Source organism: Buteo buteo, chromosome 4, assembly GCF_964188355.1.
Source record: "Buteo buteo chromosome 4, bButBut1.hap1.1, whole genome shotgun sequence".
NCBI lineage: Eukaryota > Metazoa > Chordata > Aves > Accipitriformes > Accipitridae > Buteo > Buteo buteo.
Window position 1 is genome coordinate 2,276,924 of NC_134174.1, and position 16,115 is coordinate 2,293,038.

The following is a 16,115-nucleotide window of genomic DNA, read 5'->3' on the forward strand; positions in this document are numbered from 1 at the left end:
CAAATTTGGGAGAAACTAAGCCCTTCCAGCAGCTGATTTAACTGAACCACTTTGGATGTTCGGACCCTGCAGAAGGAGATAGGGCTGAAAGGACCCAGGTGACACAAGACTGGCCAGAGCACAGCCCTCATACAGATTATCCGGGGAATAAATTTACCATCTGCAGTCACTGACAGCGACTTAAAAGGAATTTTAAGCCTTCAGACTTCAGGAGAGAGACTTCAGCTGGAGACTGCATTAAGACCCCATCTCCAGGTCACATCAGGCTCCACAAAGAAGTCTGGTTTTGTGGCAAAGAAGAATTACCTGGAGGGGATGGTCATGGCTCAGCAAGAAGAGTGCAATTCCTGGCCTTGGGAAGGCTGCCCTTCCCAAAATGACAAACCTGGGACAGGAAGAGATGGCTCCTGAGTCCTGGGGGAACATGGCAAGCTCTGGCAAGATGACCCGAGAACCATCTTCAGGTTTCAGGACAGGGGTGTTGCCTTTCCTGTACATCTCTGCACCACGGGCCAGTGGTTCAAAGACAAAGACTGGCCCAACTCCTCTCTCAAACACTCACGGACGTAAAGCTCAGATCTGAACTTCACCAACACCTTATCCTGGAGAACTGAGGAGGGGACAAGGAAAACCTTTTGTTTCCCGATGCTGCAAGAAGATGAGGTGCATGTGTGAGCCTGAAAACAGCCGTGGTCAGCTGGGACCCATGTGAGATCTCCAGTCTTGGGCATCAAGGTGAACTATCTGGCAATACTGCATTTCTCAGTGTTGTCTCCGTAAATACCCATAAAACTTCTGAGTTGGTGAGAGGAACTGAGACCTTTTCCAACACACGAGTGGTTGGTAGGACTCGGTGTGGGGTATGCTGATCTCTAACAAGTGTCGAGTGGATATCTTGACAGGAGATATGATTCTCAGCACTGCTCTTGTTTCACCGGCTCAACGAGCTCTTTGGTTTTCTCCTGCTCGGTCGTGATCAACCAAACGAACTGCGTGGCCAGGTATGCGGTATTTCCCTGTGCACCTCCATTGAGGAGAGCAGACCAGCGATGTGGGTTTCCCCAGGTCAGAACCACCTCTTCCAAAAGTCCCTCTTGTTTCTGTGCTGAGGAGCTGGGCAGCTCCAGCAAAGGCCATGGCCACGCCATGGCTTCCAGAAGCTCATGCAGGACGGCAGAAGCTGAAAGTTTGGGAAGTCTCAAGCAGGCACCTTGCTGTAAATGTACTGTATTGCAGAAAGCAGTCAGAAACCTCAAGAAGCGCTCTATGAAATGTTGTGAAGGCATAAATTGGTGTCCTGCTGAAACTCATGGCAGCTGCAAATTTAACTGGAAATTAAACTACACGGATGGGTGATTTGTTCCAGTGTAGTTTTAATGAGTCCGTAACAGGGCAGCTGTTTGGGATGCACGGGGCATCGCCCAGCAGCACCCGTTTGGTGAAGGACCGTACGGGGACAGTCTCTGATCCCCCAGAGAACATGGGGGAAGCAAAAGGAGGAGGGGAAGGAGGGGGCATCAAGCCAAGCGGTGTTTTTTAATCCTCTGTGGTTGGGATTTTTGGTTAATGCAGTGAAACCACTAATTACAGCTAATTAAACCTGCACTGAGATCAAAGCTCAGTGGAAACTACAGGGGGGAGAAAACAAGAGAGAAAAGAAAGGAAAAGAAAATACAGATTTTGTTGTAACCAAGTCCTTAATTGAAAACTAAAGCAGCTTTGTTAATTAAAAGCAGCAAAAACAAAATGAGGGCATGCTCCACAGATACACAACATGAGTCCAGCATCGTGATGGAGATAACACGTCTTTCCCACGCTGTCAGCAAAGAGAAGCTTTTCTTCCAGAGCCTGTTCTGCTTCTGGCTCCTCTACAGGGAACGGTCTTCCTAGGATCCGTACTGCAAAGCATTGGTGACTTTTTCCTTCCACAGCACTGAGGACCTTGGGCATAAAGTGGGGGGAGAGGAATTCCTCCAGACAAACACATTTACAGCTTTTATGAACAATAAAGTTTTTCCCACTGAGTCAAGAGGGTATGGGTCAGTGACCAGCATGTCTACACCAGGGTACCAAAATTCTCCTTGGTAGCTTGCAATATCCTTTCTAGTGGGCTGCTCCATTTGCTTTTGAATCCCCTAAGTGCTGTGGTGGATACATGAGTTACAGTGCCTGGTACCCAAGTTGTCTACTCAACTAACGTGGGTTTTACTCAAACTGAATGATTTTAAACGCCCCAAATTTTCTCGTGGCTTGAGCGCAGCCCCAGGGAAGAACACCTGAGATGCCTTTCTCACCCAGTTCTGAACCACAAGCGAAGACAGGCAGCAGAGGACCATCACAGGAGCACTGCGGAGGCACCTGAGAGCAGAACAGCAGTCTGCTCTGCCACTGAACGAAGGGGATTCACGTCGGGATCCGTTGGACCTGGCGTTCAACACGCACAAGTCAAGCATCAAGAATGGCTCTCAGAGGAGGCTTCCCTTGACCAGCTACATCCTCAGGCAACCTGGGCACCCAGGCAGCAAACACAGCCTCCTGTTTCTGTATTTATCAAGAGTAAATTCAGAAAGAGAAATAATATTTGGCAATGAAAAAGACTTCTTTCAGAGCACTGGGATGTCTAAGGGATCTCTAATGCACACCGGCTTCCCCTTCCCTCTGCAGCACCCAGTAGATGGCAGCAAGTTATCACTTATTCCTCCTGCCTGGGACAGCCTTGCACATTAGGCAAGAGGCACAAATCTCTCCTGCCCCTGTATAATCAAACAAAAAAATCCCCTGCCTGCCAGTCATAGCAGGAGAGGAGCCCTGAATGCCAAGCATCCGAACCAGAACTGCGCTCGGAAATAAAAGCACCCTCCGAAATCCTGCTGCTGCAGTTCAGAGACTGTTCCCGGTGGTATTTTCCAGTTCTTCCCATGCAAGAATCAGAGCAATGGATGGGACAACCCTGCCACCTCCATGGCTGTTTGTGCTGAAAGCAACGGGCCTGTCTGCAGTGGAAATTTGTAGGACAAGGGCATCTCTGCCTCTTGTCACCGGCTGAGCTAGTCCTAAAACCGGCGGGTCTATCTCCACCCTGCTGCTGTGATTCACTCGAACTTACAAGGAAAAGCAGAGTGGTTTTTAGGTGCCAGAACAGAGCTGAGGCAGATCCGCTGCTTTCCAAACCCACACTAGTCTCTTCCCATCACACCGTGTGGCCCCGTGCAGACATCTCGGCACCTTGACCTTGGTATCCAGTGCAACCAGGGATGCAGCAGTTTGACGCTGGTTTGAAAGAAAGCTCAAGCTCCAGCTGCATCCTCCTTCATCTATACTCTCCTACCCTCCCCACCTAAATAAAGATGGGGTTTGAGTAAAGGGTGTGTTTCCAGGAGCCATTTAGAGTAACCAGTGTCAACTGTAACTGCTTCCTACAAATGCCTTGGCAGTTCTCCCTTACTTTGAAACCAGTATGAGGACTGGTGCCGTTCTCTCCTGACTCCCTGCAGCTGGCTGTATGGGCTAAAGGAAGGTGTTTCCCTGGAGAATGTAAGAATACAAGCAAGTACATGTACATTGTTGTCCTGGTTTCCGCTGGGATAGAGTTAATTTTCTTCCTAGTAGCTGGCATAGTGCTGTGTTTTGGATTTAGGATAAGAATAATACTGATAACACACTGATGTTTTAGTTGTTGCTGAGCAGCGCTTATCCAGAGCCAAGGGCTTTTCTGCTTCTCCCCCCACCCCACCAGTCAGGAGGCTGGGGGGGGCACAAGGACGTGGGGGGGACACAGCCAGTACAGCTGAGCCCAACTGACCCAAGGGATATTCCAGACCATAGGATGTCATGCCCAGTATATAAACTGGGGAGAAAGCTGGCTGGGGGCTGCTCCTTGGGAACTGGCCGGGCATCAGGTGGTGAGCAACTGCATTGTGCCTCACTTGTTTTGTATATTCTAATTTTTTTATCATTATTATTATTTTCCCTTCCTTTCCTGTCCTATTAAACTGTTTTTATCTCAACCCACGAATTTTACTTTTTTCCCCCCCAATTCTCTCCCCCATCCCACTGGTGGGGGGGGAGTGAGTGAGCGGCTGTGTGGTGTTTGGCTGCCTGTCGGGTTAAACCGTGACAATCGCAGCCTCACGGGTATCACCAGGAGAGCACGGACGCAGAGGAACAAGGTCAGAGCAGCAGCTGCAGCTGCATTTTGCCAGGGAGCAGAAGCAAAGGTCATTCTCTTTTGTGAACGATAAAAATTCAAGCAGCCCTTGTATACCGATAGACACATTTGATTACAGACATCTGAACTACACTTCAAGGGCTTATTCATGGCTGACCTACGAACAACCGTCTGGCATGCTGATGGCTTCTCCCCACGCTGATGGCTTCTTCTCCCCACGCCTTCTCACTGGGGACTTCTCCAGAGTGGTTGGGATCCGCTGGCAGTGACAACGTAGGTGCCACATCGACTCTAAAGACGTGGTCAGAGCCAAGGGTCCTGGTAACGTCTTTAGCGGAAGGAAAAGATTCCTGGTCCCCGTGGGATAGATGGGGTAGCAACTGCTAACTTGAATGGCAGCAGCAGGGAAACCTTCGATCTAACTCTTAGGTGTACAGACACCTCTGGTTCACTATGCTGCAGACCATTTAAGGGATGAAGGACACTTTCAGATCCAGTAATGACGAGTAGCACCACTCAAACCCCTTTATCTCAGAGGTCAAAATGACACTGTGTTGTATGAAATGTTCACATTTCATCACTGGTCTCTCCCTTCCCCTTGCAACCACCTCAATTAACTTTCAAGAATAGGGCAATTTTATCACTGCTGTATGTCTGAGAAAGTTTTTTTTTGTTCAATGAAAAATGAACATCTAGGAGTTGAGTGATATTTTATTTAAGGATAAGTCTGAAGCAGAAACCTAGCCCTTTTTGACTACCTCTGATGAAATCTCTGCATAAACGTGCAAGTGTAATTTTTGGTGAGGATAGAGGGGGAGCAGGAAAGAAGGCACAAGGGAAAAGACCTGAACTGGAATCCAAATTTGAAGCTGAATTTTATCCCTCTAATGCCATAAATCTAATTCTGGGTCTGAAACTTCCAAAATTTGGAGGTATTTGAAACTCACACTCAGTCCCAGACTTTGCAGTATATGCCTAGGTATTATACACGGGAATAAAATACTGTTTTTTCTTTAATACAGTAGTGGATGCCCTAACGACTGACTGCATTTCTGCTGGCCTAGATACTGAACATGCATATAAGGGAAAAACCTATTAATATTTGCAGGAAATTTAGCAAATACTACAAATCCTTTCGCGACACCTCAGCAGTCAGAACCAGCCTATTTTACCCTTTCTCCTGTCGGTGGAGAAACTCCTTGCTAGAGCTCGTAGAACTTGGCAATTTATTTTTTTCAATGGAAACATGCTCTGGCTCTGTTTCGTGATGCTCTGCAGAGAGCTTCCCTACCCCGCTCTACCTTGAATTGAGATTCTCAAAGCAAAACTCATTTGAAACGAATTTTCCACCTGCCATTGTACTACTCCCAAAGCAGCAAATCCTGCTGTTGTCACCTGCAGGTTATAGATCTTTTGAAAAATGTGGTTTAAACAGCAAGAGTCTCACCAGAACCAGCGAGTGTTACATGGGTTAAGATTTTGCTGTGAATCCTCTACGTGATTTTGGCTTCAGAGGAGAAAGATCTTCCCCCTCTGGCTTCCCTGGTTAGGGTTTCTACTGACTAAGTCACCGAGACAGAGAAGAAAGGGGATGCCCAGTGCTCTTTGAGGCCCATAGAAAGCCTTGAAGAACATATCAAAAGTGAAAAATAAAAGCAAAACCAAACCCCAAATCAAAAGCACGACACCCAGGAAAATCTTGAAAGTCTTTTGTCCTTTTCTCAAATGGTCTGGTCTTTCCTATAAACTCGAGCACATCAGACTTTGAATGCATTCGCTTTCACAAAAGGACCACACAGGACCTGCTCCAGAATTAAAACTTAACATATGAAGAGTGATTGTATGAAGAGTGATGTATTGATTGTTAATTGTGGCTGATTGCTTCCTGAACCCTGAGTGTCACACTCTCATGGATAAATAAGTATCAAGGAGACAAGGGAGCAACAGGGGCAGTGAACCGACTGTCCGGGGGAAGCAGAAGCCAGTTGGCTTCAGATGAAGCTTAGATCCAACCTGGAGGGCAAAGAGCACAATAACTGCCTGAGAAAATCTATTATTCTGCATGTGTGAAAAAACCCACTAAAAAGCCTATTATGTCTTTCTGTGATCAAAGGAGCCCACGACTTCTGATCAAGTTCCTTAAAGAAACTGGAGTAAATGTTGAATTATTTTGCACAAGGGCAAATGCAAAGACCAGAGATGGGGCAGTGAGTCCCAGGCTGGGTTAGACCCACTTCAGAAATCTCTCCCATTCAGTAATATATCACCCAGTTCCCCGGAGAAGTGAAGCAGGGAGGGAATTTACCCCTGTTACCAGGAGGTGCAGGGGGGAAGGAAGAGCAGGTGAGTGAGTATTTCTCCATCAGCTCTGCCACTGCTCCCGTACAAGAAATAACCACTTGCTCTCTGCTTCTCATCTTTAGAAAGGCAAAACTGATAGTTAGCTCCTGCGCAAAGCATTTACAGATTCCTGTATGAGCAATATCACAGAAGTACAAATCACTTTTATCCTACATTGATGTTATTTTATGCTTTCTGGGGGTGAACTGTTATGTTTATTTTATAGTTTGAATAGACCTCGGTAACTGGAGTCCCTAGGGTACCATGAGAACTTGTTCGGGTAATTGTAAATTCAGGTGAGCAGGGCAGAGTTTGGATGCACAAGACACCTTGTTTATGTAAAAGGGGAATCTGGATAATAAGCATTCAGGAGTCATCTGAAGAACAAAAGAATAAAACATACTCTCTAGATCACAGAAATCTGCCCCAAAAGAAAGAGGGAAGCAATGCAGTCATGAAAGCTAAAAAGAAATGTTGTTGAATTTATATTATGGGAAGAAATCTGCATCACAGGTACCACAAAGCAGCTGATGCTGCTGTGCAGAAAGCTCAGGTGTCTCTTCTGAGCTCCACAGTTCTTGATGATGGTACCCAGCAGCTCCAATGGAGCAGCAGAAAATCTATTTGCCACTTAACTCTTATATAAAGAGGACTGGTATAGCGTTTGATGTTGTGAAAACTACTGGTCTGGTGTATCACCCATCCAGCAAGATTGGGAGTGGGGAACAGGTTACCTCCTCACCCTTCCCTTCAAACTCCACGTCAAATTGTGCAGCAATAGGAGTCAGAACCCCACAGCTATTCAACCCTTCCCGTAAAGACCTCTCCAGAAAACGGCCAGCTGCGCCGTGCCAGCCTCCAGCAGCGCTTGGTCAGCGTTTCGTTATTTGGGTGCCAGTTGCTGTCAGCACATGCTCAAGCTCTGTTCTGCCTGCCAAAAACTGGGCTAATTTATTTAGCATTTCAACAGATCAGGGGAAAAAATCATTTAAAAAAGGAAAGATTGAATTTGGGAACTTAATTCCTTGGAGAGTTAGTAATGGATCTTTCTCTCTCCCCCTCCTCCAGGTCTCAGCATTCATAACTTCCCCATGTCAATGTTATTATGAAGAAACTAATTCAATAATGAGATCATTCCCCATATGAGAGCCCAAGTAAATGAGGCACTCAGTCTTACCTACTCTCCCTCATCAGAGGGAGTTGTGCTTCTCTCGTAATTCAGTCTCCAAGAGCAATGGCCAAATGACGACACCAACTATTTCCAGTGTTTGCGGTGGGTCATGTCCAAGTGTCACGAAAAACTCTGTCATTTGATCTACGTGCTTTAATTTGCAAGTTCCAGGCTCTTCCTTTGCTATTTCTTGGGCTCAGCTGCCCGTTGCTGAACCAGCTGCTGCCACAGAGGATCAGCCAGTACGGCTAATTGTAGCCAGCACCCTAGGTCCTCGTGCAAAGTATGCACCATTTAGTGTTTGCTTTTACCCATTTGCTTATTCCTCAAACAGTTCCCCTTTTGTGAATAAAGCAGCAAGGTGGGCGAGAAACTTGCAGGGGATCTATCATGTCCAGTTTTGTTTTTATTTTGCTATTACTACCATTTTAAGGGCAACAGCACTTGAAGGGAGACAGCACCTGGCATCCCTGAGGTTCACCCACACTGTTCCTGTGAGTTGCTAAAAATTTAAGCCTTCGACAAACCAAAACACTACTTATCTGGGCATGAATCCAGGCCTCAGATTCATCCAGTTTAAGTTCCACCCAAGACCTATACCTAGAAGCTTTTCCTTGCCTGGGTTTTGGTCTTAGGAGAACCAGACCAAGAGGAAGCCCCAAGCGCAGCACTTTGGTGGGACCATCGCTTTGAGCTCATGCTGAGCTCAAGTGATCTGTGTCGCTCTGTACGTTGCTCAACAACAGGGAAAGTGAATATTACGAGTAACGCTTTTCTGCGTTTAACTTGATATGGATCCAGTTGCACGCACGAGCGGTGAAGCTTCTGGAAGGAGCTACCTCTGTACCTGTGGACAACAAAATAGTAACAAACACAACGTGGGGCTCTCCGCTCACCTTGCAAAGTCCAAGTCAGCCTCGCGTGACATGGTGATGTTCGTCAGGTTTTGCTGGAGGATAAAGATGTTCCTGCACATTTTCTTGATGCCAGATTCACTGATGCGCTTGAAGTAGTGGGCACCGTTGATAAGAATGCAGGAAATAAGGTGGCCCAAACCTGCAAGGGTGAGGGGGAAAACAAACAATAAAATCACAGGAGGAAGACATTTAGTGACAGCAATTCATCATAAAACCCATGAATGAGCACTGTTAAGCGGTACATGTGAACTGGAACAGGAGATACACTGAACCGTACCTGGTAACAGCCCTCAGTATCCTCCCTGCGCATTTTAGGAGGACTTTCCTCAAGATTTCCTTCCTTAGTAAAAATACAAAACTGCCCCCAAACACTATGAAAACTCAAAGCTGCATTATCATAGCCATTGATATTTCCAGGGCACTTCCAGATTTGTAGTCAGGCTTTGCATAATGTCCTTTTCAGTCCCTCTCTCTGCCTGGGCAGAGCAATGGACCACTACTGCTCCTACAAAATGATAGTATTTTAATCTGTTATCAAGGGTAGTATTTTTCCCTGGTAAACTCACTGTCTGCAAAAGCAGAAATGAGCTGCATTTCAATGCACTTGATGTGCAACCTCTCTGATCAGTCTTGAATAGTTTCTTGTGTCTGAATGATGTCTCCATCTTTCCCCTGCTGCTGAAGGACGTAGCTGGCTGCTATAAGTCACAGCTACTCCCAAAATGAGGTATCTACTCATGTCGCATTACAAATGTCAAAAACCCCAGCCTGATTCACTCAGTACACAGGTCTGTACAAGACTAGACGTCAATTAAAAGTCTGAATTAAGAAAATATGTTCATGTATAGGCAACCAGCATGGGGAATATGTAAATTCCAAAACAAGGCTTAAGAGGTGCCTACATTTCACGAAGAGCGTGTGTATAAATTTCAACCTCATGGCTTAGTGAGATGTGAATGGTCCCCATAGCTCTGTGTGGAGCCATTTTACTCTCCTCGAAGAGATATGGTAGACCTGAGCTGTAAGAGGAGCTCTACAATGTGCTGGTGATCACTCAGTTTGCCACAGATTCACACAGCTCAGAAAACATCTGATTAAAAAATGCACCGTCAGTAGCTACATGGGTACAGGAGGGAAGTACACAGATACTGAAAGCCTTCTGTAGGACCAGTAAGCCGTGGCCAAAATCAGACAAAGCCTTCATCCCTGGTGACATATTATATTGGGCAATGGGTACATCTCCAGTCCCCACCTTCTCCTGACTTTGAACAACTACCACATAAAAGGACACATATCCTGGCGCGCAGGCAAGAGAACTGTGCGTCAGTGCCACAAATAAATACAGGGGAGATGAACCAAGACATGATTTATATTCTCCAAGGTAATCACGACAGATGAGACATCAGAAGAGCTAATGTTCTCTAAATTTAATTTTAGAAATGGAATGGCTACACTTCGGATAGGAACTGAGCCATAATAAAGCTGTGCTTGTAATATATACACATGCCCTACGGCTTGCCGAGGAAGAACTGTCTTGCACGTAGATCAACTTACTGCCTTCCTACTCAGCATGGGCCTCTTTCTCCTCTTGAGCCAAATACGCTCAGAAATGGTATGGAGGCAACAGGGTTTCTGAGTGCCCTGTGTTTGCATCTGCCGTAGGTGGCAACAGTACCACAGTCCGCCTTACCCCCAAAAGGAATACTGTTGAGCTTTGGGATGAGAATGAAAAATCATTTCGTAAGAACCAAACTCTGATGGTAAATGCCTGACCTTCGAAAATGTACTGGAACTTGTGCTGCTGGAGGCTGGCGCTCATGGCTTCCTCAATAGCACTGATGTCCTTGTTGAGCCGGACAACGAGAGGGTCATAGTCCATGCTCTCCACGTTGGCGACGATGGCGTAGTTCCCTTGTTTAGCCAGTGGGATCAGGTAGTGGAAGCAATGAACTCTGTGAGACAGAAGAGGGAGATGTTACAATGCCACAACCCCAGCGTTAAAATACCAGTGGGTATGCAAAGTGTCACCTTCTTATTTTCCTTCCAGTGTTTAAGGAAGTAAAAAATAACAGTAATTTTAAGAAATGGGTACTTATGTCTGCATTAAACACATCCTCCTCTTGACATGTCGTTGTCCCATCTGGAGAGGTGAATACAAAGGACTCTTCAGTAACAGATCTGACCTACATCATCCCAGGAAAATGCCAAGTGTCTTTTCACAAGGTTCTCCAACTTCACGCGTGCTGGTTCAGCAGCACTTCCATACTGATGCTCAAATAAGAACTCCTTCTATGTACCATAAAGACCTAATAACAGTTGTAACTGGCAGAAGTGAGCCAGGGGACGTGAAACGATAATTAGCAGGCCACGGTTGTGCCTATTCCCAAGCATTTAAGACTATTGCAACTTTCTTCTTTTCTGTTCACCTCCCTGGTAGGGCTGTAGGCAACGTGCCCAACCATCATCCCTCCATCGAAGGAGAAATTCTGTTGCATTCAAATCGCCTATTACAGTTCTGGAAAAACCTGTAATTAAGTAATTGCTCTCAAACCTATAGGGGAAAGTGCAATGTCCAGCACAGTTGATAGCAAAACTACTTTTGTAGTTCTTGGATTTCACCCACATCACTCAATGGGAACAGGAGGTTGGTTGGGTTCTTCTGAATTTCATTTGTCAGGGAAACGCAACCAAATCACAGCCTGGGTGAAATATCCCTTGCATTTGAAGCATAACTGAGGATCAGCACACTGAGACAGAAAGTTCACACCAGACTGGCCCAAACAAACAGCAGGGAGTTGTGTCGGGGTGGGAGAAGCTGTGATGGGTATGTCCTGGCTTTCATGTCCCCTGTCCTCCCAGAAAACGTCCTTGAGGTGGCCATCATAGGCAAGTTCAATTTAGGGCAGTTCCAAGAATAAAACCAACTGTTTATTCTCTTTAGTGCCTGCTTCTATATAATTCTATATAGGGCTTTTTATAGGAAAATACTGTAACAGACATTAAGTAATCTAAAACTCCACAGTTATTTGTAACAAAAGAAATGGTTAGTGATGTGAATGTGCCAACAGATATCCTTTAAGGAAGCAGATCTAAATCCAAGGAGCAGGATCCCAGTGACCACTGTCCTCAGGTCATGCCCACACGGTACTGGAGGAGGAGAAGCCAACGCCGGGCTGGTGCCAACCTGCATCTGGCAAAGCTGTGAACGAACGGGGGGGATAATTGCATCGTCTCAAATCTGCTTTGCTGTTTGCCGGTGTTTTCTGAGACTGCACCTGCAACAGCAAGAGGCCGGATAAATTCCCAGGCTCTTTACAAATGTGCTCCGAGCGCCTGCTTAAAGCACAGGGTTTCTGTGAATGAATACACATTGTACTGTGCACCTTGGAAATGGCACGGATCTGGGGAGCTGGCGTAGGAATCTCAGGGAAACCTGCTAGTAACAGCCATCAGAGGGACTGGGATTTTCCTCTGTTGCTGCAGGTGGTTGCAAACGCAGTGATGAATATGGGGATGCTCCCACCCCGCTGGGGATTTTCCTGGTTGTTAGCATCTCTTTTTCTCAATCCTTTCTACCTGTTGCACAGAGTAACATGCTTTGGTGTATTTACAGCATTAAACCGGGGCTCCTGTTAGAAGCACTAGAGGAGGTGGGCAGTGGTCTGCTCTAAAATGACAGCAAAATTTTTCCTGAATTACATTTGCACTTATTTCTGCTTAACCCAAGTGTGATGGAAAGCCACAGAGGACTGAGGCCAGAAACCCATTCAGGCTGGTGCCCATCCATGAGTCTGGGTTAGCTCAGGCATCGCATTGCAATTACATCGCAGCTGGAAAGCTGCTCCATTTCCATACCTTAACAATCTTTTCCTCGAATCCTTCAAACCCCAGCTCATCTGTGATGCCTGCAATCAAGTGGCCAGCAGATGATGGATAGCAGGTTGAAGGACTGCTGACAATAACTAATGTGTGGTTTTTTTTAAAGCTACACACTGACTTCACCAGAGCTCTGCCTATGTACACAAGGACACGATATGGCTCAGGATATGTCACGGCAGAACAAACTGATGGTCCATCAAGTCTCATTGCCCGTCTCTGACATCCGCTTCTATTTGATGCTTCAGAGAAATGGGAAGCAATGAAAATACACCTGGCTGATACAATGCATAAGGGAAAAATGTCTTCCCGGCCCCAGACTGGACAGCTGGCAGCATGAAGAAAGGGATCTGCTGCCTTTGATCTTTGCATGTGAAGTCAGAGACTTCATAAAATTATCCATCCCTTTAAAAAATATCCAGCTGGTTACCCAGTTTCTGTTACTATTTGAAAAAGTAGTAAGAAAAGCTCCTATTTGCAATCCAAAGTGCAGTGGCTAATAAATGTGCAGACACCTGTTAGACTATTAAAACATCACTGTGCAATTGTCTAAGGACAAAGCCCCCCCCCCCCCATTTTTCCTAGTCTCTGACACATAAGACACAGACGACCCTAGGAGATTCCACTTTCGGAATTCTGCCTCCATCCCACATTTTGCCATCCGTGGTGATGGGATCTGGCATTTCTGGACTGACCTTTGAAGCTTCAGCAGGCAAGTATATCTGTCTCAGATGCCATAATATGTACTCTGGACACAGTCTTAACCTACAGCCTTGTGAGCTCACCCGCGATACCTGAATTCGGAGTTTTTACCTGACTTCCAAATGCAGAACCAGCAGGCAGCGGTCAGCCATCTCCTGAAAAGACCTGGCCAGCTCGCTCAGGGTTTGCAGGATCTGTTCGGATGCAGGAAGGTGTTCCATACTGGCATGGCTGTCCTGGCCAGGAGACACGGCTAGCAAGAGAAGATAGTATTAATTTGTGACATACTTGATTAATACTGCCCAGCTTCAGCAACCACAGCATCTTGTCTGCTTCCATCCTAAACATGTGTGTTCTCTCTCACCTTTGGCTGAGCAAGAACGTCTATAATTTGGGAGTGTATGAAGCAACAAACTGCTTCTGCAATTGATTAAACTCCAAAGTGAATCTGAGGGGTTTAATCAAGCACCAGAATACATTTGCTTGGGAAGATATTACTCTGTGACGAGTATTTCTGTAGCTGGAGAATCCAGGAACATTTATCTTGCTCTGCTCAGAGTGAGAAAAGAGCTGCTCAGGAGTCAAAGCACGGCACCGACAGAAAAGATGATCCTTTTTGGTCACCATGGACTTCCCCACGTAATCTCAAATGAGTCTTTGCCTGCCCCCAGCCCTTCAGAGGGAACTGCGAGGCCTTCTTCATTCTTGTTAATAAAACACAACTCTTAGGCAGTAAAGCAATTAAAAAGCAGGCAACACGTATGAATTCGTCATAGACCAACTGTTTCCCTCCCACTGAGACCTCTTTGAAAAGCCACCTTGAGTTTATCCCAACCACGAGAGCATCATTTCTCTTGGAGAGGTGTCAATGCAGCTATAATCCTGCAGCCTTCATCCCTTTTATTTTATCACAGTGCCTGAACCCTGAACCTTCTCCCCTGCAACACAAATCACTGCCACTTGAGCTAAAGGAGTAGCTTCACTAACAAGAGTAACATGCTGTTATCATATATTCCGCCCTAATTAGAGGAAGCGTATCCCAAATATCCGAGTTCAAGTCCTCATTCAAGCAGCACTTTACAAATGACTTCCTGCATAGGGTGATTAGCGATGTTTGAAATCAGGCAGCCCTGCTTAGACAACTTCCACTTGAATTAAATAATGGGATTGCAAGAGATCTCCTGGATCATCAAGTCCAGTCCCCACAAGCCCTGTGTCCCATGGCCTTGAGTATAAACTTGTGTGCCACATTCAAGTTGTTCCAGATTTCTGCCCTTGCTCGTTCCTTCAAAACATCACTTCTCTAACAGTGAAGTTAAAGTCAGGGATCTAATTTCCAGCCTAAACTTATTCACTGATGTTTTACATTTGGTTCTTCATACGCCAACATTATTCTTTGTCTCACGGAGTTCTCCATCCCTGGCAGCCCTCTTTGTAGAATCATAGAATCACTGAGGTTGGAAAAGACCCTTAAGATCATTGAGTCCACCTGTAAACCTGACACTGACAAGTCCACCACTAACCCACGTTCCTACGTGCCATGTCTACACGTCTTAAATACCTCCAGGGACAGTGACTCAACCCCTTCCCTGGGCAGCCTGCTCCAGTGCTTGACAAAAGCAACGTTCTGCACCCCTTCTGGTTTCAATTAATTTGTCTTGAACACAGGTAACCAGAGCTGTCTGCTGTATTTGAGCTGTAAGTGGTGCCACAAAGGGACTAGAGCTTTCCCGTCTCCCCTGGGAATACTCTTTTGCTCTGCCGTGTCTGCTTTTTTTCATGGTTGCTTCACATTTTCAGCTCATAGCTGTTCCGTGATCAACCTCAATAATGGAGATATGCTATCTGCTGGCTTTAAGAAACATCTCTCTTTTCTTGCACTAACGTTCGTTACACGATAAACACTTTGCCAGACACCAACGCAACTCTGCACAGAAAGGATTTGTACATCACCAAGGAACTGTTGACAATAAACTTTCATTTTGATGGAGACTGATTAAGTAAATGTCACTTGCCGCTGTTTGTACAAGCAAAGACCTGCTTTGAAAGAGGAACCTACATTGAGCTTTGGATTCGCTCTTAAAATTAAATACACCTTCAGATCTAGTCTGAAAAGAAAAAAAAAACAAACAAACCCCAAAATGAGAAGATTAAAAGCCCCAATCTATTTTGTGCAAAACAAATTGAAACAGAGGTAAACATACAAGGCAGAACTGTACAATTAAAGGAGCGTGACAAAGCGAAAGGAAAAGACTGCACACAGCAAAGTGCCTAACTGTGCATCTGAATGTACTGTGAATTACAACAGAGAAAAGCGTGCAGGGATGAAGCCATGTAAAACACGGCTCCTGGAAGTAGCCTCCTTCAGCAACTCCTGCAATCACAGCAATATTTATGAAGTTTTTTTTTAAACCAAGGAACATGGTAGAAAAATTCATAGTCTGGCAAATACTGCTGAAAATAATTAACTGGCCTGGAGTGTAAAAGAGAAATAAGGAGGGAAACGAGAGCAGCATCTACCCAGGATGAATGGGAATAACAAGGATGCCCCCTCCCTCGCACACCCCGACACTTCTCCAAGCCTCTCTCTCCTCACTGAGGTCTCTCCCACAAAGAAAATGACATTATCAGCAAGGGGGTGATGGGCTTATTTACACAGCCTCTAATTTCCAGATAACGGTGTTAAGAGATGACTCTCGGAAGGCGCTTTGGAAGAGCTGTTTGTCCAGCTGCCACCCACCTCTCCGCTGTGAGACCTCCAAGTGACATTTGTTTCCCTGGTGGGTGGCAGGACTTTTGGGTCATGCAGGATCAGGTCTAGGGGTGCTTATTTGGCCACAGTAGAAAGCAGGAAACCTCACCTTTATTATGGGGGCAAACCCCATCTATTTTTACTCAAAAATCCTACATTTTGAGAAGTTTCTATCAGCCTGGCTCCTGG

The 16,115-nt window shown here is 45.8% G+C and overlaps 1 protein-coding gene across 1 annotated transcript in view; it reads right to left on the reverse strand.

Annotated features, from left to right (window-relative positions):
* The window catches only part of EXOC4 (exocyst complex component 4), a 404,410-nt gene that overhangs the window by 22,102 nt on the left and 366,193 nt on the right, over positions 1-16,115 (reverse strand). The window contains exons 15-17 of the mRNA XM_075024592.1: positions 13,286-13,427; positions 10,370-10,548; positions 8,576-8,735 (exon numbers count right to left, since the gene is read on the reverse strand). Coding sequence (XP_074880693.1) covers positions 8,576-8,735; positions 10,370-10,548; positions 13,286-13,427 — 481 coding nt within the window. The remainder of the gene's footprint in view (positions 1-8,575; positions 8,736-10,369; positions 10,549-13,285; positions 13,428-16,115) is intronic.